The following is a 22,014-nucleotide window of genomic DNA, read 5'->3' as shown; positions in this document are numbered from 1 at the left end:
TTTGATTCACCTTCACCCTATTGGATATAATGTACTTAATTTAAACAACAAACAGTATTTACAACTAATTTAATGAATACAGGCAAACATATTTAATTGGATTATTACTAACATTTTTAAAAGTTTTGAGTAAACACAGAAAAATTTTGTTTTACTAGAAGCTAAAAATCTAGATTATTAGAGAAATTTAGTTTAAAACAACTTTTGGAGTAACTATGATTTCTTTTCAATTTGTTTATTTTTTTATTACAATGACAAACAGTTGTACAAACATTCGAACACAAAAACTTAAGCTATCAATTAAAATCAATCCCAGTTTTATTATTACTTTTATTTTCACAGCATTAACTGTCATTTTAAAACAATTCAAGTGCAGTTTGAAAACATCGATTATTTGCTTGCCCCAACGATAACGATAACGGCGCCCCAGTGTTGCGTAATGGCCGCTCGCAGTGTTGTTAACAATTGAAGCGCTTTACAACACAGCCACAGACACAACAATTTTTTTCGGTCAAGTCAAAATTTTTCAGGTATAATTGGTGATCTGTGAGTGATCGCAGCGGGATCAGAAGGTCCCGGACATTGGGCATCTAGGCTGTAGGTCTCTGGCAGCGGAAAACCCAACTGGAAAGCGATGGAGAGCGAGAAGATTCTGATGGCAGCCGGAGTGACGGTGGCCGCCGTGGTGGGAGCCTTCGTTTTTTGGTGTCCCTCGGGTGAGTCCAGCTATATGGTGTATCCCAGCGATATCCCTGATAAACCAAACACTTGCAGGCTCCCGGTTGCGCCAACGACGCGGTCAAATCGCCGGGCTCCACAACTTTGGGCGCACCTGTTTCCTCAACACCCTGCTCCAGGCGATGGCCGCCTGTCCCCAGTTCATCGCCTGGCTGCAGTTGTACAACAATGCCTCGCCGGATCGCAAGAGCCTGATCACCTCGATGCTAAACACCCTGGAGGTGGTCAACGGAACCCATGCCACCTTGCGCGGCGATCCCCATTCCCCGGGCGCCGTTCTGCGTGCACTAAATGCCCTCGGTTGGGTCATTCCCCAGGAGGAGCACGACGCCCATGAGCTGTTTCACGTTCTATTGTCCTCCCTGGAGGAGGAGGCCATACGCCCGCATCCCGTGGGCTGTCTATCGGATGCTCTGCCCACGGATAACGACGAGACCAGCAGCTTTGCGGGCACAGCCACTCCGGTGGGAGGCTTTCGACCGATTAGCTCAATGGCAGCAGGTCTGGGAGCCAGCCAGAGGATCGGGGACCAACCGAACAGACCCTCGAGTGCCATGCTCACCGATTTCCTTAATATGGAGTACGATGAGAGCACCAGTTTGCAGCGATTAGTGCGTTCCGAGGCTCACACACCGGATTCGCCGGCCTCCGTTTGCGAACGCGAGGGCAACGATCGCCTGGGATCACTCCTGGATGCCGTTTCGCCGGGTACACCCTTTGGCTTCCCGCTGGCCAGTGAGCTGGAGTCCCTGGCCACGCCCACATTGGGTGGTGAGCGTTTGTCACGGCCGCGGCTTCCACATCCCCAACAGGAGGAGGGCCTCAATCGCCGCGTGTCGAGTTCGTGTCGTTCGCTGGAGCGCCTGCATCGCGGACCCGGCCGTGTGTCCATCTGGTCAAACATGATGCCCAGCCAGGTGGCGCATCCGTTTCAGGGCGCCATGGGCGCACAGATCGTCTGCAATGGCTGCGGCTCCAAGTCGGCGGTGCGCTACGATAAGTTCGATAGCATCACCTTGAATCTGCCGCCGCAGCGCAGGACTGGCTTGAGTCTGGGCCACTTGCTCAGCGATTATATCACCTCGGAGGATCTGAGCGATGTCAAGTGCGACTCCTGCAATGAGACGACCACGCACACCAAGTCGGTTACGTTCGCCAAGCTGCCGGCTTGCCTGTGCATCCATGTGGCGAGGACGGTGTGGCTGCCAACTGGGCAGGTGTGCAAGCGACAGGACTATGTGCACTTCCCCGAGAGCCTTTCCATGGCGCCTTACAGCTTCGTTCAGCCGCATCTCAACAGCCAGGTGAGCCTTAATCACATGTGACTTGTAATCAAGTCCTTTGCTAGTTAAAATCAGCGGGTGTGCTTAGGATTTGGGCAGCAAAACTAAGTTTAGTTGGTAACTTTAGATATTGTGTATTCCAAAAAGCTAGTAAAGTCTTTGTCCTATTAGATTTAAAAGCATTTATCCATCAGGAAATGTAGCTCTTTCCTTTTCTAAATTGTGTAAATATGACGTATTTTTAAAGGAATTTAAGTGAAGTATTTTTAAAATTTGGTTATGTAAGGCATATTACATATTTTGTATTTCTTTAAAGGTTATTACAGTTTGCGTCATCTGTTATAATTACTCTGTTTGTATTTTCTGTTTTACTATCATAAAGATAATATTTTAGCTACACTTAAAATAATAACTAAAGTATAATACATTTTGAGTTATAAGTTCTGGCAGAAAAGGACTTTCAAACGAGTTATTCAACAAGATTATGATAAATTTCTATATTTTTTCAGGCTGGCACTCCCTGGGGCTCCACGATGTCGCTCTATTCCTCCAGCCTGCCGATGAACAATGGAGTGGGTGGCGGCGAGGGCTTCGGCACGATGTTCCCCAAGAATCTGTACCGCCTGCTGGCCGTGGTAGTGCACTCGGGCGAGGCGAACAGCGGTCACTTTGTGACCTACAGGCGGGGCTCCCTGCGGAATGCCCACCGGTAGGATGCCCACTATACCATGTATTAAGCGATAATTATAATCCTGATGCTTATCCCTGTCCCCCAGGTGGTTCTACACTTCCGATACGATTGTGCGCGAGGTGAGCATCGATGAGGTGCTGAGCGTGCCGGCCTATCTGCTTTTCTACGATCGCGGCCAGCAAAGACAGCTTAACATGCGCTAGTCAGCCAGCCAAAGAGCTCGCATCTTGGGATCATCGGGATCATCCTAGTCAACACTGCAATGTGATGGAAATCCAAATCCAAATCCTTATTTTCGAACAGTGGCCATAGCAAGAACACGCGTCACATTTATATAGATATATATATAACCTATATATGTACGGGAACCCACGATCTGATCTATACTCGCCGGGTTTATGTAATGGTCTCTCAATAATGCATATTTTCAGCATATTGCGAATTGAAATCTGCATCACCCTCACCACACAGAGAACTCGACTCTTCATTTGTTATCGATGCATTTAAGATTTTTTAAGAATTCCAAATTCGTACCGTGCTTTTAGCTGTCTGTATTTAGCAATATACACACATAAACTACCAGTAATTGTTTGCGCGTTATTTCTGTAGGATAGATGTTCAATAAAAATTTGGAAACTATGTACTTTATATTTATTTGTTTTGGTCGAAGGGTATAAATGTATAAAATTGAAGTTTTAGGGGTAAATGAAAAATATTTAAAAGGTGAAATGCAAGGATAGGTAGATATTTCGTATAAAATAAAAAATTCAGGATTATAAGTCAAACATTTTGAATTAGTTTCGAAAAAAAGATATTTCTTAAATTAAAATAGTTGCAAGCAGGGTGGCAAATATAATAACAATATATTTTAAACTAATTTAATAAATAATACAAATACAAGATTATAAGTCAATAATTAAAACATTTCTAGTTATTAAAAAAAAAAGAAATCTAAAAGATTTCAATTTAAAATGTTAAGTATTACTTTATTTACTCAAGAGCTAAACACTTATGATATTTATTATAAAACTTGGAACAAAAATATTATTTTTACATTTTTTTTCATACTATTAATTAAAAAATAAACATTTTAATCACAAGGGCTAATTAAACGGAATTGAATTCGAAGAAAACTCTAGAAAGTGAATTTCAAAACGCGCCTAAAATATCGATAACAGACGCCGAATAATCGGCTGAAGAGTGTCATCGCTACGCAACAATAGACAACGCGTATAATTTCGTTTAATTGCGGAAAAAAGTGGGGAACAGAGGCAATTGGAGGAATCGAGCGGGCAAGGATGTCTGACGCGGAGCTGGAACAGACGCCCAGCGCGGGCCACGCGGAGGAGCGGCCGGCGGAGGAGGAGCACGAGCAGGAGCCGGAACAGGAGCCCAGCGAAGTGTACACAATGGGCGGTCCTCCGAGGACGCCGGTCGAAGATGCGGCGGCCGAATTGAACGCCAGTCTGGATGTCAGCGGCTCGGATCAGTCGGCGGACCAGTCGCTGGACCTCAGCGGTGCCCAGACGGAGGTGACCGCGGAGGCGGAGCCACCGGCGAAGCGACCACCACGCGACATCAGTCCCATTTCGGAGGACAGCACGCCGACGAGCAGCACTTCGACCAGTTCCACCAGTACATCCAGCTCTTCCCGCTACGACGATATCAGTGAGGCGGAGGAGGCGCCCCCAGAACCAGAGCAGCAGCAGCAGCATCATCATCATCAGCAGGAAGAGAGCCAGGTGGAGCAGATGGAAGTGGAGCCGGTTCAGCATCAGCATCCGCATCAGGATCAGGATCAGGATGAGTTGCATGCGCAAGAGCAGGATGTGGAGGTCGACCGAGACATTGACACCGAGGATGAGCCCTCCTCCAATACGGTCATCTGCGTGGCCGACATCAATACCTATGACAGTGGGTCAATGAACGACTACGCCATGGATCCCAATGCGCCCGCCAAGGCCATTATTACCGAGGTGGTCACCATACCCGCTCCTCTGCGTATCAACAATGCAGCCCACATGGGACTGCAACTGCCGGCCCTACGACCACCTTCTCCTGCTGATGAAGAAGTCCCCGAGACGCCCGCCTCGCCCACCGACGATGGCGAGGAGCCACCCCCCGTTGGTTTGTCCACGTATATGCGCGTCCGCTATATGCCAGAGGTGCCCGGGCTGCCCACCCGCCTGGCGCCCCGTGATCCCCGCCAGCGCAAAATGCCACCGCCCGCCGTTGTGCTGCCCATCCAGACCGTACTCAGCGCCAATGTGGAGGCCATTTCCGATGACAGCACCGAGACGAGCAGTAGCGAGGATGACGACGATGAGGAGGAGGAGGATGAGGACGATGCAATGACCATGGAGCACGACAGCACCTCCAGGGAGACGGTGATCACAACGGGCGGAGATCCGATGATGCGGAAGATCGATATAAGCGAAAATCCCGAGAAGATCTACTACATTCGGCGCGAGGATGGCACCGTGCACCGCGGCCAGGTGCTGCAATCCCGCACAACGGACAACCCTGCCTGTCCCGATGAGTACTATGTCCACTATGTGGGCCTGAATCGCCGCCTGGATGGCTGGGTGGGCCGGCATCGGATATCGGACAATGCGGATGATTTGGGTGGCATTACCGTGCTGCCGGCGCCACCTATGGCCCCCGATCAGCCCAGTACCAGCAGGGAAATGCTGGCTCAACAGGCCGCCGCAGCGGCAGCTGCCTCCTCCGAGCGACAAAAGCGGGCGGGCAACAAGGATTACTATCTGTCGTATTGCGAGAACAATCGCTACGACTACAGCGACCGCAAGATGACGCGCTACCAGAAGCGGCGCTATGACGAGATTAACCACGTGCAGAAGAGCCATGCGGAGTTGACTGCCTCGCAGGCGGCGCTGGAGAAGGAGCACGAGTCCATTACCAAGATCAAGTACATCGACAAGCTGCAGTTTGGCAACTACGAGATTGACACCTGGTACTTTAGTCCTTTTCCCGAGGAGTATGGCAAGGCTCGTATCCTCTATGTTTGCGAATACTGCCTGAAGTACATGCGGTTTAGGGAGAGCTACGCCTATCATCTGCACGATTGCGAGCGGAGGCGACCACCCGGAAGGGAGATCTACCGCAAGGGTAACATATCCATATACGAGGTGAACGGCAAGGAGGAGTCACTGTACTGCCAGCTGCTCTGTCTGACGGCCAAGCTGTTTCTGGACCACAAGGTCTTGTACTTCGACATGGATCCGTTCTTCTTTTACATCCTGTGCGAGACGGACAAGGAGGGCAGCCACATTGTGGGCTATTTCTCCAAGGAAAAGAAGTCGCTGGACAACAATAATGTGGCCTGCATTCTTGTCTTGCCGCCGCATCAGCGCAAGGGATTCGGTAAGCTACTGATCGCCTTTAGCTATGAGTTGTCGCGCAAGGAGGGCGTCATTGGCAGTCCGGAGAAGCCGCTTTCGGACCTGGGTAGGCTGAGTTATCGCAGCTATTGGGCGTATACGCTGTTGGATCTGATGAAGAACCGCTGCGCCCCCGAGCAGATCACCATCAAGGAGCTGAGCGATATGAGCGGCATCACCCACGACGACATCATCTACACGCTGCAGTCCATGAAGATGATCAAGTACTGGAAGGGTCAGAATGTCATCTGCGTTACGGCCAAGACCATACACGATCATCTCCAGCTGCCGCAGTTCAAGCAGCCCAAGCTGACCATCGACACCGATTACCTCGTCTGGAATCCGCCCAGTGCAATCGCCAGAGCTCCGGGCAGTTCCGGCTAGCATACGGCACCACGGGACCCCGTCCTGCAGTCATCGCAAATAATTGTTATAGACGACGATGATGATGATGATGATGATTAAGTCCATAATTTGTTTTTGTCCCCCTTCAAATGTATAAACTGTAGGATATAATGTTTCTCGATTAGAGTCATATATCTAAAACTGAACCATCTTAACCAGCGGTCGACGCACAATACTATGTCATTATGTTTTACATTTGTGCGTGTACTGACCGCTGTTTTGTACACTATACGTGTTGCGGCAGAGACCGAGCAGAGCTATTCCCGCTATTATGCGCGCTTAATGGGAGGCTACCTATATAAATATTCAAAATCATGAAGCAATGTAATACCTAATATTTGGTTTACAATTTTTTTTCATAGTTTATAAGTCTAATAAGTTGAAACTCGTAGGCCCCATATTGTGTGAACCAGATGTATACACTCTGATGTATTTAAGGCTTAAATTTTAAGCTACAAATAAATGTTTAAGCAAAAACCTTTACAAATTAATAAACCATAATTGTCTTTAAAAATATTTGTTCGTTCCGGTTTTTAGAAACCAATTTAAATTGTTTCAATGTAGAAAACTTGAATATATTCCACTTTTTCACAATATATCAATAAAATTACTTAGTGTTTGTGAGATCTAAAAAGTACTCAGGAAACTAATAGCATGCAGCTTTTGGACTTAATTTCTGCTTCAAATTGGTGGATTGTCACATTAAAGGAAGAAGGAGGAATATATATTAATAGAAGTAACAAAAAGTTTATTTTTATAATCTGAAACATTTTAAATAAACTTACTTAATGTTGATCAAATAAAAATCAAGAGGAAATTGTATATTGGATAAGGATTGTATAGAAGAAACTGACAAAAATATATTTCAACAGAAATGAATTTAAAAAAAATGAAATAAAGAAAATATATATAATTATAACGATTATAAGTAGGTTTTAAATTTAAAACTTGGACACTATCGCGAACTGTCTCCTCCCTAGCGGGCAAAAGCAATCGATAGCAGTCATCGATAGCACCCCCATCGATAGACGCCGGGCCTGCCCGATTTGTGTTGTTGTCGTTCGGGATATATATACAGGATATAGCGTAGTCGGGATAGAAAATGGGCCTGCTGTCCGATCCGTCGATATCCACGCAGAGCAAGCTGGTGGACGGACTGGCGCGTCATGTCCGCAAAGTGTGCTACACCCTTTATGTGGCGGGTGTGGTCTGGTTCTTCTGTTTGGCGATGCCGGAGTTCAACCACGGGACGTATCTCTCCGAGAATGCCCTGTCCCCAGGTGGGTTACATGTCCCGCTGCCCAAGGAGCCCCCCACCCCTAACCCTTTTGTTCTGCCCGCAACAGGCCTAGTTTATCCGGAGATCCGAGTCGATGCCAATCGCCTGGCCATTCAGCTGCTGGAGGAGCTGCAGCGCGAGCGCACGGATCACCTGTCCACCACGCCGCACGCCTGGATTGCGGCCAAGATGAACGAGTTCGGCCTGGAGACGCATACCCACAACTACACGCTGCGCTATCCCTTTGGCGGCGGCAAGGAGTATCACGGCAAGAATATCTATGGCATACTAAGGGCGCCGAGGATTGCCTCCACGGAGGGTATCGTTTTCGCCGCACCCTACCGCGCCGCCAGCTCCGTGCACGCGGACATCTCGGCCAGCGTGCCGCTCCTGCTGGCATTCGCCGATTTCGCCCGGCGCAAAAACTACTGGGCCAAGGATCTGATCTTTTTGGTCACCGAACAGGAGCAGCTGGGCATGCAGGCCTGGCTGGAGGCCTATCACGATGGCGATCGGGATGTGGATGTGAGCAAGGCCTATCTGCGTCCCGGCAATTTGCCCGCTCGCGCTGGCTCGCTACAGGCTGCCCTGAATATTGAGGTCCAAGATCTGGAGATCGATCATGTGGATGTGCGCATTGAGGGTCTGAATGGCAAGTTGCCCAATCTGGATATGTTCAATCTCGTCCAGAGGATTATGGCCCGCGAGGGCATCGCCTCTGGCTACAAGCAAGCGCCGCGCAAAAAGCGTCGCCATAGTCAGTCCGCCTTCGAGCAGAATCTTCGCCAGATGCTGACCATGCTGGCCAGCCAGTCGTCAGGTGTGCCCAATGGAAATCACGGGCTGTTCCATCGCTATCGTATTGATTCCCTGACCATAGCTGCCAATCGAAGGGCCACCCATGCCACGCTGAAGGGCAATCCCGGATCGGCGGCGGTGCCCTTGCTGAAAGCCGTTGAGGGAATAGCCCGGAGTCTGAATAATCTGCTGGAGCGTTTCCATCAGAGCTTCTTCTTCTACGTGCTCGTGAACAATGATCGTTACATATCCATCGGGGACTATATGCCCGCTTTGGTGGCGCTGGTGGCCTGCGCCTTTGTCAAGGCTTATCTTACGTGGTCCAGGCTGCCGGTGACCAATGCTGAACTGGAAGCGGTGGCTGGTTTTGTCGGGGAGCAGGAGCAGGATCAGCAGGCGGAACTGGAGGTGGACTCCGAATTGGATAAATTCGAGCTGCCGTATGGCTCGGTGTTGATCTACCTCACCGCCACCCTGTTGATTGGTTTCCTATGCAATGTGCTGCCCCTGCAGCAGTATTTCCTGGAGATTCCCATGGGCGCCGCACCGCTGACCACCTCGGTGCTGAGTTTCCTGTCCCTAATCGGTTTCATTCTGCCCTTTGTGGTGGTTTTGCCGCCCGGCGGTTTGGAGCTGCTGCACGTTGCCTTCCTGCTGATCTATGGCTGCGCTTTGATCGTCATCGGACTGCTCAACTTTGCCCTTGGATTCTTTGCGGCGGTGCTGACAGTGCCGCTGGTCATCTCGCTGGAGACCAAGGAGGAGAACACGCGCAGCACGCTGAGGAACTCGATCCGCCTGGCCACGCTGATCATGAATCCCATGATGATTATCTACGTGATCGTGCTGGCCATGACATTCTACCAGTTCCCGGAGCTACCGCTCCAGAAGATCATGCTAAGGGCGGCCACCGCGGCCATGGATGCCTCGGCCTACGGGCTCATCGATTCCGTGGTGAGTTTATAAGATTAATTTTCGGATTTCTATCCAATTTTCAACTGTTTAGTTTATTTTAGTTAGTAAGTTTATTTTTAACTTAAAATTGTTTAAAGGAATGCCCGTCATGTGCAATGTATACTGAATATGTATTCTTTCTTTCGTAGATCTATGGCAACTGGCTGTACTTTGTCATCTGCACGATATTCCTGCCCCTGTGGATCATCTGCTGGACCTTGGCGCTGTCCAAGCGACGAGACTACGCCGATTACCTGGACTTTGATGAGTCGCCATCCACGTCGCCGCAGCCAAAGGAGAAAACGAATTGAGGAGCAGAACTGCCCGGATTTCCGTTCTAATGTAACTCATTGAATGTCTACATATATCAACTAAGATAAATTGTGTGATAAACCCAACAAATGTGTGCGATGGCGGTAAGAGATTGCACATTCTGAGAAAATTCCATTTAAATGTTATGCATTTGATTAAATGTCTAAATAAATGAAGCCTATTTATTACTTCGATATTTTATGTATTCTAAACTATCTAAGAAGATTATTTGTATTGAGAATCGGACACCGATGTACTTTTCTCACTAAACAATTACTTAATTGTTTTCAATGATTTATTTTACCAAGACTATTGTTCTATCCATAGATCCTACTTTATTTTTGCCACTTTGTTTGCACGTAAAAGAGTAATGCATATTTGCCAGCCAGGAGTTATTATTTCTTTTGTCAATCCCCCGACGTTCTTGGTGTTGTTGGCTAGTGGAGGACAGGAGTTTTTCCGAGGAGTGGTGCTCAGTGGAGCACGTGCCTCTTTGAATAAGTGGAAAACTTTTCGACTATGACACGCAACTTAATTTAAACTTTGCACCGCTGCCGGCTTCGTCGTCTCCGTCGTCGGCGCTGGCAATTAGTTATGAGCCAGGCTTTGGCTCAATCAGGGGCTCGGATGCATGGTGTCCTCGCAGCTGCGGAGCTCGGCTGAACACTGGGAGAACTGGGGAACTGGTGATTGCTAACTGGGAGCAGTGAGCCCTGCACTTGCCGCACCGTGTTTACCGGCGCCATTCAATCTGCAACTTAACAAGAAAACTTTCCCCACACACATTTTCAAAGCAGGCACAAAGTTGTCCCGGCACAGTGGTGGTTGTATTCCAAAAGGCATCATTCAATATAGCTAGTATTTATATTTTATTTATTATAGTAATCTATACCAAAACTTTTAGTTTAATTTAACTAAAACGGATTTACAAGAGGGGTTCAGTAAGGAAAATCTACTTTACAACATGTACCATCTAATTATTTTGTAAATATTTTATTTAATCAAGCCTTTAAATATTTGTATACATAAGATGTGTTGTTTCAGGAACTAGTTTCAGAGGTAATAATCAATATAGAGATTATTTAATTCACTTCACAACATTTAGAGCTTATGTAGAGTTCTATAACTATTTGAAGAGCAATTTGTTTTCAAATATTTCTCTTTTGATTTTCCGACTTCTGGAATTTCAGAGTGTTATAACACCCACTCAAAAAGTTACATTGGGCTCGTGTGTGTTATAACACTTTTAAAAGTGTCAAAACGCCCTCAACTTCTAAAAAGTGCATTTAGAGTTAATACGATAATATTAACATAACATTTAATCAAAGTTTCCAATATTCATTTGGATTTTTAAGTTCTCTTGAATGTTTATAAAATTGTAACGATGTAAGGTACATTTTTTCAATAGATTTTTTCTTTTATAGCTCGGTATGCAATTTCTTTCAAAATCTATTCTTTTTTGATCTTTTTCATGTTTGACTTTCTACGCTATTAATAACACCAAGGATGTACATAATACATATCATATCTTTATTGAAATGCTATCCAATTGGAAAGATGTCTTCATCCTGGATTTTTTTTTGGATTTTCTTCTGGTCTTGGTGACCATCGCCTGCTCCGAACCTTCCTGCATGAAAAGCTTCGTGGTCCTGCGAATCCATTGAAGGCTCCAGCTCAATCAGTGTTGATTCAATCTCATTCTGATATTGATAAAAATCGGTTTGAGTGCCCTTGCCGATGCCGGTGCCCTCGTTCTGATCCTGATCCTGCTCTGAATCCTGATCCTGCTCTGGATCCTGATCCTGCTCTGGATCCTGATCCTGTTCCTGATCTGGATCTTCTTCTTCGGATTCCAGCTGCATTTCCCGTTCCTCGTGGCGTTTCAGGGTATCCAGACATCGTTTCCGAAGCTCCTGGACATGCTGGCTCTCGCAGTCCGCCTGAATGGCCTCTATAAGGTATCTGATGGATCGCCCACTGTACTCCACCTCCAGGCTGCGGATCAACTCCGCATCCCTTTGCATTTGGCACTGGATGGCCACCTGGCGATCGATGGCCTTGGCATCGAATAGCAATTGATCCAAAATCTCGTCGGTCTTGCCGAACTGGATCTTCAGATTGTCGGACCTCTCCAGGGCCAAACAAAGTTCCCGGGCCTGTGGGCAGCGAGGTGAGGGCGGCGGTGGTGGTGGTGGCACCGGCAGATGAGCGGTCAAACACTGGACGCCACGCGGTGTTCGCGGTATGGTTTCCGTCTTGAGGAGTTTGGATCCCTTGGGCATGGAACGCACTGGAGTATACGGCTTACGCTTTGGACAGAGTTTGCCAGAGCCCGTCTTCACGGGTGAAGAGCTTGCGGTGTCTTCTATTTGCTTAAAATCTTTTGGTACTGCCATCTCCAAGGGTTCTTCAAGACATCCATAGCCCTCAGTGCTGGTGAAATTCAGACGGCGGGCCAGACTCACCACATTAGTCAGAGCCCGATCCAAAGCCAATCGCTTGGCATTCACATTTTGCACCGTCTCCTCCTCATTAACACCTCCATTCGGTTCAGTGCTCATCGTAATCGCGGTTGCGTGAAAAATTTTGGTTAGAAAATGATATAGGTTTGCTCTTGAGGACCCTACTCTCGGTTCTGTATAGTTATTTCAGGTCTGTTTGGTATGTGATTTTAGATTTAGATTCAATTCCTGACCGGATGGTTGAGCAAACGATTCGTGTGTGCCCCAGGTTCTAGAGTTGGGATGAAGTGCTGCCAGATTTGAAAGAGCCTACTGGATCTTAAACAATGTATCATAAAAAACTTACCCAAGACTGGGAAAAATATGGTTTTAAGGCTCTTCAGACTCCATCCCTAGTTAGGAACACTTTTTGTCTTCTTATGTTATTTTATTTGTATATTTCTTGTTAAAATCAAAGATCTTTAAATGTATTATTATAATTATTATGTATTACAATAGAAATCAGCACAAGATGATATGTATTATTATATATAATATATTTAGGATCGGTTAAATGATATATTGTTCTTAGGTATACCTAAATTGTTTAATAAATATATTTTTATTTTATTTAAAGATTCGTACTTTTTCTTATTATATGAACCCATTTAGGACCACTGTAGCTGAACCCTGTCGCATTATCCATTGGTGCTCACAATTTGCGAGGCTGCAGGATAAGATAGAGTGCCGGGAAACCGATGTTGGGGGGGTTTAAATTGGCAAGTTGATGTCACATAATTGCCCCTCCAGCGCTCATCTTAATTATTGTGCTTGCTGACTTCCTGTTGCCCGACTTAATTCCCCGTTAAAGCCAACACACTGGCTGCGGTTGGGAATGCACCCCCCTCCGACTGAATCCCACCGCCGCCCATGGAAATAATTAAAATTGTTCGAGGAGCCAGAGGAGTTGCATATTCCGTGGCAGCGAAAGGGATGGGAATAATGAGAAATGGGGATTTACGGGGTATATACTACATATTAAGGTGTCAGTAAACAGAACTTTCAATCATCATCGGCAGTTTTCTCCTGGTTACAAGGAACTTAAGGAACAATATAATGACAGGTTGATCCCTATAAATGTAAATGTAAAGTGTAAGTATGGGGTGAATTCAACTGGCCGTGTAGCCTAACGGATATGGCGTCGGACTTCGAATCCGGAGGTTGCGGGTTCGAGTCCCGTCATGGTCAATAAGAATTTTTTTTTAAATGGACTGTGTCTTAATTTTGTAAACCTTCTGATACACAAAAATATAAGAACTTATGGCATTGTTCCAGTTAGAAAGCGACTTAAAATGAATTCTTTCTTTCGTATTGCTCGTTTTAATGAAAAGTGAAAAGTGGGAAAACAAGTTCGGAATAGAGGAATACCAATCGAGAGCTTTCAATTTGTTCGACCATTGTTCTGCCTTTGTTTGCTTTGGACTAGGTTATTCTTTTTTTTTGTAGCCTGGCTTTACTTCCAAAAAGAATTGAAACTTTGACAGTTATTTGTGTGTTGTCCGCCCTGTCGAAACAATGCAAAGCGGGGATTGGTACACCCACCCACTCACATACCCCTCACACACATCTACCCCTCAAAATCCCCCGTCGCGGAGTCACGTTGCACTCCATTTTTGGCAATGCCAACGATGAGAACCAAAAAACTGCGCAGGTGAAATGGAAAACAAACGCATAGAAAAAGCGGGTACAAAACAAACATCCAGAAGAATATACACGATATACACCCAGGGGTTTAATGGGTACTTTCTAAGGAAAAAATATATATTACTATATTCCTTATTATATTTAGTTTACAATTATGTATTCAAATAAATGTTTTATTTTTTTTACGAAAGATGACAATTTCTGAGTTGCATATCGTTTAGAAATATGTCCCCATGTGCCTTATAATTTTCAAGTGGTTTTTTGGACGCAGATATGATTTTTTTTAATAAGTTTCATAACTTAAAAAAACTGGGAGGCTTTTCAAAAAAATGTAGTCCAAGTTTTTTGTAACATTTTGTAATGACAATTTCTGAACCGCATACCGTTTTGAAATATGTCCCATGTGCCTTATAATTCTCAAGTGGTTTTTTGGTCGCAGAGATGTATTTTTTAAAAAGTTTCATGACCTTAAAAAACTGAAGGGCTTTTTAAAAAAATATAGTCCATGTGCCTTATAATTCTCAAGTGGTTTTTTGGCCGCAGAGATGTATTTTTTAAAAAGTTTCATGACCTTAAAAAACTGAAGGGCTTTTTAAAAAAATGTAGTCCATGTGCCTTATAATTCTCAAGTGGTTTTTTGATCGCAGAGATGTATTTTTTAAAAAGTTTCATGACCTTAAAAAACTGAAGGGCTTTTAAAAAAATGTAGTCCAAGTTTTTTGTTACATTTTGTAATTTTTTTTTATAATTCAATAAAAAAGTACAGCATTTTTTCCCAGTGCAGATGCTGACAAAACGAAGGACACGACTGCCATAGAAGTGAACAAATAACGAAATAATATTGCATGCGAATAAAAATGCCGTCAAAACTGCCAATTTCTCTCAATTTGTAAAGTTTTGTCGAATTTGGCCTTTGTTTTTCTTCTTTCTGCCCGCTGATATGTTTTTCGTGTGTGCAGATTTTCGTGGCGCTCCAAAGTTTTTCAACTAGTCGTTGGGATTTTTTGTGGTCCTGATCGGCTGTCTTGAAATTTAATTTCGGCTTGCTTCCACTTAGACTTTTTCGATGCTTTGACGCTGTCCTTAATCAAAGTTTGCCCAGCGACAATAAAACTTGCGATTTTATTTACAAACAATCAGAGCCCAGGATCCTAGGAGCCCTCTGAAAAGGGAAAACAAAGCCTTATCCAGAAAAACAAATCGGGATGGGGGTAAGGGCGGAGAAAGCAAAGAAAGCAAAGAAAGGCGGAGGCCGTTGGATAAATGACAAACGAGGCTGGAGAGTAGGCAAACTAGAAATGAGTGGAGTGCATAAGGGAATTTGCCAAATTGAGCGGGAAAGGCCAGATACTACATGTGGGATATACAGTCAATGCACCATAAGACGGATTTTCGGAATAGATATACAGATACCTTTCAAATGTTGTATCTTATGTTTATAAAGAAAATATTATGTTAATTTGCCATACCGAAGAAGTTGCTAAAGAATTCGCGTAATAATAAATGATCAAAAAATATTTTAAATTGATTGATTATGATTGAATATGATTTCTTAAAATGAGTAGTTAAGTTTTAGCAAGGAAGATACAGATACATTTTTTCAATGTTGTAACTTATGTTTATGAAGAAAATATTATTTAAATTTTCCATACCGAAGAAGTTGCTAAAGAATTCGCGTAATAGTAAATTATCAAAAAATATTTTAAATTGATTGATTAAATATGAAGTCTTTGGACTTACTACGTAATTTTTATAAGTGTATATAACATAATTATAACTTTTTTATTGGGTCACGGATGTACATATATAAACATATGCAATCCAGGGAGTTCTGCTAAAGAATAAAATTTAAATATCCCCTGTCTGTATCTTCAAAATTTACTAAGCTTTTTACCGTTATTAAGTCAGCTCAGCGAAGAAATATTTTTTAAATATAGTTAATAGTTATATATAGTTTTATAGATTATAGTTTTTCGTATTGGTTCACGAATAATATATATGCATTAATGAAAGCTCAGCGCAATAATAGATTTTCAATAAAAACCAAGAAACTCCATGAATCGATTTGGCCACCTGGTAGATAGTAACTTGTCGATTTAAATGGGGCTTCACTGTACCAATCTGTGGATGTGTTTGTGCGGGTTGCACTGGAAGGTAGAGAGATAGTACAAAGCAACAGCTACCCGCATGATGTTTTTTTATTACAGGCAACCCCCGACGTGCTCCCACCCACACACAGACATACATTATCAGAAAAGGAAAGAGAGGGGGCGATACGGAGTGAAAGAGAGAGATGTAGGAACCGGGTGAGTGTCTTTTCTTAGTCCTTAAATTCAGCCGGAATTCAATTCCTTTCCCTTTGTCCTTGCTGAGCAGTTGTTTAGCACATTAAGCCACTAAAACAACTGGCTGGTGGAGAAAAAAAGAGAAAGCATGTCAGGGGAAGAAAGAGAGGGCATATCGGGGGAAGAAAGAGAGGGCTAGATGCAGAGGAGAGGTGCCATAACAATTCCTCTTTTCTGCCCCAAAATGTCAGCTGTTTTACGGCCAAGTTATGACGTGCCTCCGTCACAGGCTTAAGTATGTACAAAAATAAAAGATTAAAATAAAATAAAGTAAAATGAAAACAAGGAACCAAAAACTAAGCAACTGAAATGCATAAAGTACCCTTCCAAAAAATACTACATTTATTGTGTTGCAGATACAAATATGGTATATATTCTAACATAAAAATTAAAAAATTTTCAGAATATTAAAAAAATATATATAGATATTATATTATATGTTATTATTTTCCCCTTTGGTTATACCTTTTCTAAGAGTATTGAAAGAAAAAGACAAGCAGCAAAAAGTGGTCCATGTTGGCCTGGCCAAAAAGGTAGGGAAAGCCGGGAAAAGGAAAACTTTTATGCGCTGCTGTCGCTGGCGAACACAACTTTTGCCTTTTATGTCCTTGTCGTCTCCTATCAGTGTTTGTATATACACGTTCCCATATAATATATGTGTTCTATATGTATGGACTGGTGCATGTCATGTGTGCGAGTGCTTATGGCGTTTTGTGTGACATTTATTGTCATTTAACTGTGACAAAGTTTGGGGATAAGCATACACGGCGCTATGAGGCATCTGTACAATGTCATCCTCCTGGATGAATTAATGGGCGTTACTCGCAGCAGGCGTGTCGGATTTTACCTCAAATGCAAAGCACAATATCACTGCGAATTTCCTGTCAAAAAATGTCAAAGGAATACGATTTAAAAATATCGAAGCGCAGCTGAAAATTTTCAGTCATACCCAAAATACAATGAGTACATTTTCGCGCAGTCCCAAAATGTTAGGCGATCTGGAGAGCGTCGAGAAAATCCTGCCAGCGGAAATAGCAGCAACAGGTGGAGGCGAAAAAAGCCCCTTTCAGGAAAATCGCATGGAAATGGCCAGGAAAATTCACCGAGGGAAGGGCCGACTGTGCATGATCTTTCGATTGGGAAAGCATCCGCGGTGCGAGTTCACCAATGGATTTCCCCCCGCGGATCCAAATGCAAATGCAAAAAGGAGACGGTCCATATAACAAATACATAGTTCTTATAAATAGAGATAAATATTTGTTTATTTTTATATTATATTATAAATATATTATATATATTCATTACTTAAAATTTACACTTAATAATTGTAATTAAATATATAGTACTTTAAAGACTTTAGTTCAAAGAAAGGGTACTAGAATATTCGATTAAAATATCTATAATAAAAGATTAAATCTATTAAATATATGTATAAATATAATAAAACATTTAAAAGGCATGACTTAATATGAAAATATTTGAATTATGGTGTACAATTTTAGATACGATTTTATTTGTATTTACTATTATAAATGTACACACTCATAAAAGAATATTTTATATACAAATACAAGTTTAAAATTAAATAATTTACAATAATTGTTAAATTTAATATTTAAAATGTTTTAATATTTAAGACTTATAAGAATCGCAATGGATAAAAATCATAGTAGTACAAATTTAAATGGATGAACTATGGATTTGGTATGATTTTTTTAATTAATGAAAATATTTAGAAAAATGTTTCACAAAAGTTATGATATAAACAAACCAAAATAAACCTCAAGACTTGGGTTTTTCAAAGAATTTCCAGACATATAAGGCCTGCTGATTCAGCGAATATTCCCGCACTTTCAAAGGGGCACCTTCGACCTGAGAAATAACATCTCCTCCGCTTGTTTTATTTGCTTTATTGATGAGTCATCAGCAAAGGAGACCGACGGAAACGCACTTGATATGCTGCCCGGTTTATGACCGGATTTTACGATCCGAGTGGGAAACGTTTTCGATTTACGCCAAAAAGGGCAAGTGACAGCAAGCATGTGTTGAAGGGACATAAAAAGGAGTTGGGGGAATTGATTGATAATTGATAACGCAACACGACACGAACCCATAAGAGTTCAAGTTGTGCAATCTATATGTATCCACATGTAAAAGTGGCGTTTGAGTTGGCCAAGTTTTGCGGAGTGAAGTCAGTGAGTTGTGGACACGATAAGCTACACTAAATTAAATTATAGCGAACTTAATCAGGGTGGTCGAATAAATCTTATTAAGCCAAATTTATCCACACACAGAAACTGTCCAATTAGTAGCCTTTGACAAAAACCTTTCTAAAATCAGAACAAAATTTACTCTGGAACACAAACAAAACTTTTACTAATTTTTAAGTGCCATTTTAGGTGTATAAAAGTATGCAGCAAATACAATATATTCGTGGCGTCTAAAAGTATGCAACAATATATGTTATATTCTGAAGTACAATGAATTCCAGGGCTTGGAAATCACTTTTTAATGTCAATTTGGGTGTATAAAAGTTTGCAGTCAATAACAAATAGTCGTGGTGTCTAAAAGTATGCAACAATATATTTTATATTCAGAAGTAGAATGATTTCTGGGGCTTTTTAATGTCAATTTGGGTGTATAAAAGTATGCAGTGAATTACAGATAGTCGTGGTGTCTAAAAGTATGCAACAATATATATTAAATTTAGGAGTTCAATGAAATTAGGGGTTTTGAAATCACTTTAAAATGTGATTATAGGCGCATAAAAGCATGCAGTAAATAAAGGACAGCCGTGGTATCTGAAAGTATGCAACACTATATCGTAAATTTAGAAGTACAATGATGTCTAGGGTCCTGAAATCACTTTTGATTGCATAAGAGTATGCAGCGAATAAAATATATTCGATGTATCTAAAAGTATGCAACAATATATTTTAAAGTAAACACCTAGAATGGCATTTAAAAGTGATTTCTGTGATAGCGACGGCTTTTTTTGTTTGATTTTAAAACCAACTGGCCTTAAAACCCTCATAGATTTCTATGACACCACAGATTGTATACGAATTTATCATATTTAATCTACACAACGCTGTTTAGTTTGCTTTGCGGTTAACCATAGTTGTTACACATTCCTTTGAACTGTGATATCTTATAGATATGCCTGAGAATGTCTGCCTTCTGCTTCCAAGTGAATTGATTTCGGGCCGAGTTAAAACAGGAGGCTGTCCAGATTTCGGACTCGCTCTCCGGCAATTTATGTTGGCAGTGTCCGTCGTCCAGATGTTTGGTCGCATATGCAGATTAAGTTGGAAGCAGATCATGTTGCCCAGGACGTGGAGGAGAAGGACTCCAGGATGCCAGGAGGCCAGGCCTCCAGGACTGCCTGACTAAGGACCTCAACCAGATGGCAGACAAAAACGACGGACACGGAAATGGGGCAAACTAAACTGTTGTTGGCTTGTTAGGCAGATGGTAGACATATCCCCAGCCGGATGTGCGCCAAGGATATGCTTACAAGGCAAACAAATTTACCCATAATGCTGTCAGATGCATCTCGGACTGCCCCCGACTGCAAGCCATCCATTATTTGTATACCCTTGCTCTCACACTGTTCCATCCTCGCATTATGCGCCCACTTAGGCGGAGAAAGGGTATTATTTTCCCTTCTGGAAAGATGGTCCTGGGCCCAAAACGAAAATGCAACTGCGCCTCCTTTCTTGTTGGCCTAAAAAATTTGTTGATTTAACAGCTGCTGCCAAGACAGGACACCCGGTTTTGGATTCAACTGAAGTTCCATCGCCTGCTGTTGCTGCACGGCCGGAAAAATAATAATAATAATAATATTATTATTCATTTTTTTACAATTTAGAAAGCTTACAAATTTGTAAACTTTTTTAATAATTTAAAATTTAAAATTACTATTACACACATCACTAGGTTTTTGAAATCACCTTTGAATGTGTTTTTAAGTGTCTAAGAGTATGCAGTGAATTTATTGGCTTAAAATATTTTGTTGCATTCTTTTAGGCACCTACAAATTATATTTAAAAGTGATTTTGAAACACTAGTGAAAACTGTTTTTTAAATTTTAAGTAGAGACAAATTTTGTTTTCTTAATAAATATCTTTTATTTATTGTTTTTTAAAGTTAAAAGTTAAAGTTTTTGTACTATAATAGGGTATTTAAGATTTTATATTTTCTTTTTGAATTAAACAAAATAGTAACAGTATAACTAAAGTAAAAACGAATAGTTTTTATAATTAATGTTAAAAGTTATAGAATATACAATTAAAGTAAAAAATTTTAAAAACAAGATTGCTTTTTATAATAGAATATGAAAAAGATATATGTTTAAAATGAGTTCATAAATTTGAAATAAAACAAGATTTGTTGTTTCAAGAACTATTCAAAATAAATAAATATACAACAGTTTCCCAACACTTACCCCCTTATTTCTTTGAGTGTACCGCCTTGGCTAGAGGAATTTCTGAAATATTCACAAAGCAAAGAGGAGATGTCCTGGTCGAGAGGGAAATTGGCCGCCCGTTGGGATCCGAATACGTTGGCTGTTTTTGTTGGTGTTGTTGCTGCTAACGTTGGCCAAGTGTTTGTTGTTGTTGATGCTGGTGATAGTGCCGGCCAGATAGCCACGCCCCCCCCCCCCTGCTCCTTCCGCCCCTGGGGGGGGGGGGGGGGGGGGGGGCTAGGCTTCTTGTGATTCTATGTCTGCCGTTGGTGCTCCTTTCACGGTATGCATCGTTTTTTGGGTCCTGGCAGATGAATGATGCTGCCTTGGATGTTCCGGCTTCTGCTGTTTCTCCGCCGGATGTTCCGGTTGTGGCCACTCCGGGCCTTCAAAGGAGCCAAGCTGGAGTTGGGCCGACCAGGCCAGACCAGACCAGACCAGACCAGGACCATCATTTGTGTATTTGCAGACAAATTGGATTTGAAATGCGGACTGCTCCCTCGCCAGCCGGCTTGCTCAATTAACTTTGTTGCCCAGATCCAAACAGGCCATTTCTCAGACGCGGTGGTGCCATCCTTTCTTCTTGCCTTTCAGTCCATGTGACTCCTTGCAGCAGCCGCTTCTTTTCGGCCATGTCCTTTCGCCATCCCCATAGCCCCGTATCTTTGTATCTTTCAGCTTGTTCCTTGTGCTTGGTCCTGGTCCACACACATCGTGCAAGTGCATGCTTGATAAATGGCCAGTGATTATGCCACGCCCCCGCCTCGAAATCGAAGTGGGCGGATTAGTGATGTAAGCCACAAATGCACATCGATTAGCATCGCCAATTGGGCTGGGAAAATAAATCGAAAGGGGGGCCGAGATCGATGGTTTTTGGGCCACGAAGCAATCGCATATTGATTTTGTTTTTTATTCCCATACTTTTTTTGAACACCCAATAAGCTTACTCCATGGCTTAAACTTCTTTTGCTTTATTTTTGGGTAATTAACAAGTTTTAACTATATTTATATTGATAAATGCTCAATTTTAATTGATAATTCCATCAAAACTGAAACTTTGCCATTAAGTAGACATTAGAAAAAAATGCCATCAACACAAGCATCATATTTGAATAATTTAATGCTGAATTTTGTCTATTTACAATGTGGGATTAGTTTGTACCACCAAACCCGCATTGGCTAAATGCACAAATTT

The 22,014-nt window shown here is 42.8% G+C and overlaps 5 protein-coding genes and 1 non-coding gene across 6 annotated transcripts; 5 read left to right on the top strand and 1 right to left on the bottom strand.

Moving 5' to 3' along the window:
- The first annotated feature begins 385 nt into the window (after positions 1–385).
- Positions 386–3,298, top strand: LOC119557584 (ubiquitin carboxyl-terminal hydrolase 30 homolog). The gene is made up of 4 exons (XM_037870385.1): positions 386–716; positions 775–2,042; positions 2,531–2,730; positions 2,798–3,298. Exons 1-4 carry the CDS (start codon positions 635–637, stop codon positions 2,913–2,915), a joined length of 1,668 nt encoding a protein of 555 aa, XP_037726313.1. The 5' UTR covers positions 386–634; the 3' UTR covers positions 2,916–3,298.
- Positions 3,299–3,922: 624 nt separating this feature from the next.
- LOC119557215 (males-absent on the first protein) lies at positions 3,923–7,114 on the top strand. The gene has a single exon (XM_037869873.1). It carries the CDS (start codon positions 4,011–4,013, stop codon positions 6,495–6,497), a length of 2,487 nt encoding a protein of 828 aa, XP_037725801.1. The 5' UTR covers positions 3,923–4,010; the 3' UTR covers positions 6,498–7,114.
- Positions 7,115–7,620: 506 nt separating this feature from the next.
- LOC119557615 (glycosylphosphatidylinositol anchor attachment 1 protein) lies at positions 7,621–10,055 on the top strand. Its single transcript, XM_037870423.1, has 3 exons — positions 7,621–7,798; positions 7,865–9,549; positions 9,699–10,055. Exons 1-3 carry the CDS (start codon positions 7,621–7,623, stop codon positions 9,858–9,860), a joined length of 2,025 nt encoding a protein of 674 aa, XP_037726351.1. The 3' UTR covers positions 9,861–10,055.
- Positions 10,056–11,387: 1,332 nt separating this feature from the next.
- LOC119556888 lies at positions 11,388–12,606 on the bottom strand. The gene has a single exon (XM_037869366.1). It carries the CDS (start codon positions 12,420–12,422, stop codon positions 11,403–11,405), a length of 1,020 nt encoding a protein of 339 aa, XP_037725294.1. The 5' UTR covers positions 12,423–12,606; the 3' UTR covers positions 11,388–11,402.
- An 871-nt stretch (positions 12,607–13,477) lies between these two features.
- On the top strand, positions 13,478–13,550 carry Trnar-ucg. The gene has a single exon. It is a non-coding gene; the product is annotated as a tRNA-Arg (tRNA).
- A 3,701-nt stretch (positions 13,551–17,251) lies between these two features.
- On the top strand, positions 17,252–17,656 carry LOC119557866. The gene has a single exon (XM_037870865.1). The coding sequence runs from the start codon at positions 17,311–17,313 to the stop codon at positions 17,572–17,574; it is 264 nt and encodes an 87-aa protein (XP_037726793.1). The 5' UTR covers positions 17,252–17,310; the 3' UTR covers positions 17,575–17,656.
- Positions 17,657–22,014: the final 4,358 nt, after the last annotated feature.

This window comes from Drosophila subpulchrella, chromosome X, assembly GCF_014743375.2.
Source record: "Drosophila subpulchrella strain 33 F10 #4 breed RU33 chromosome X, RU_Dsub_v1.1 Primary Assembly, whole genome shotgun sequence".
Taxonomy (NCBI): domain Eukaryota; kingdom Metazoa; phylum Arthropoda; class Insecta; order Diptera; family Drosophilidae; genus Drosophila; species Drosophila subpulchrella.
This window is presented reverse-complemented; position numbering and strand designations above follow the sequence as displayed.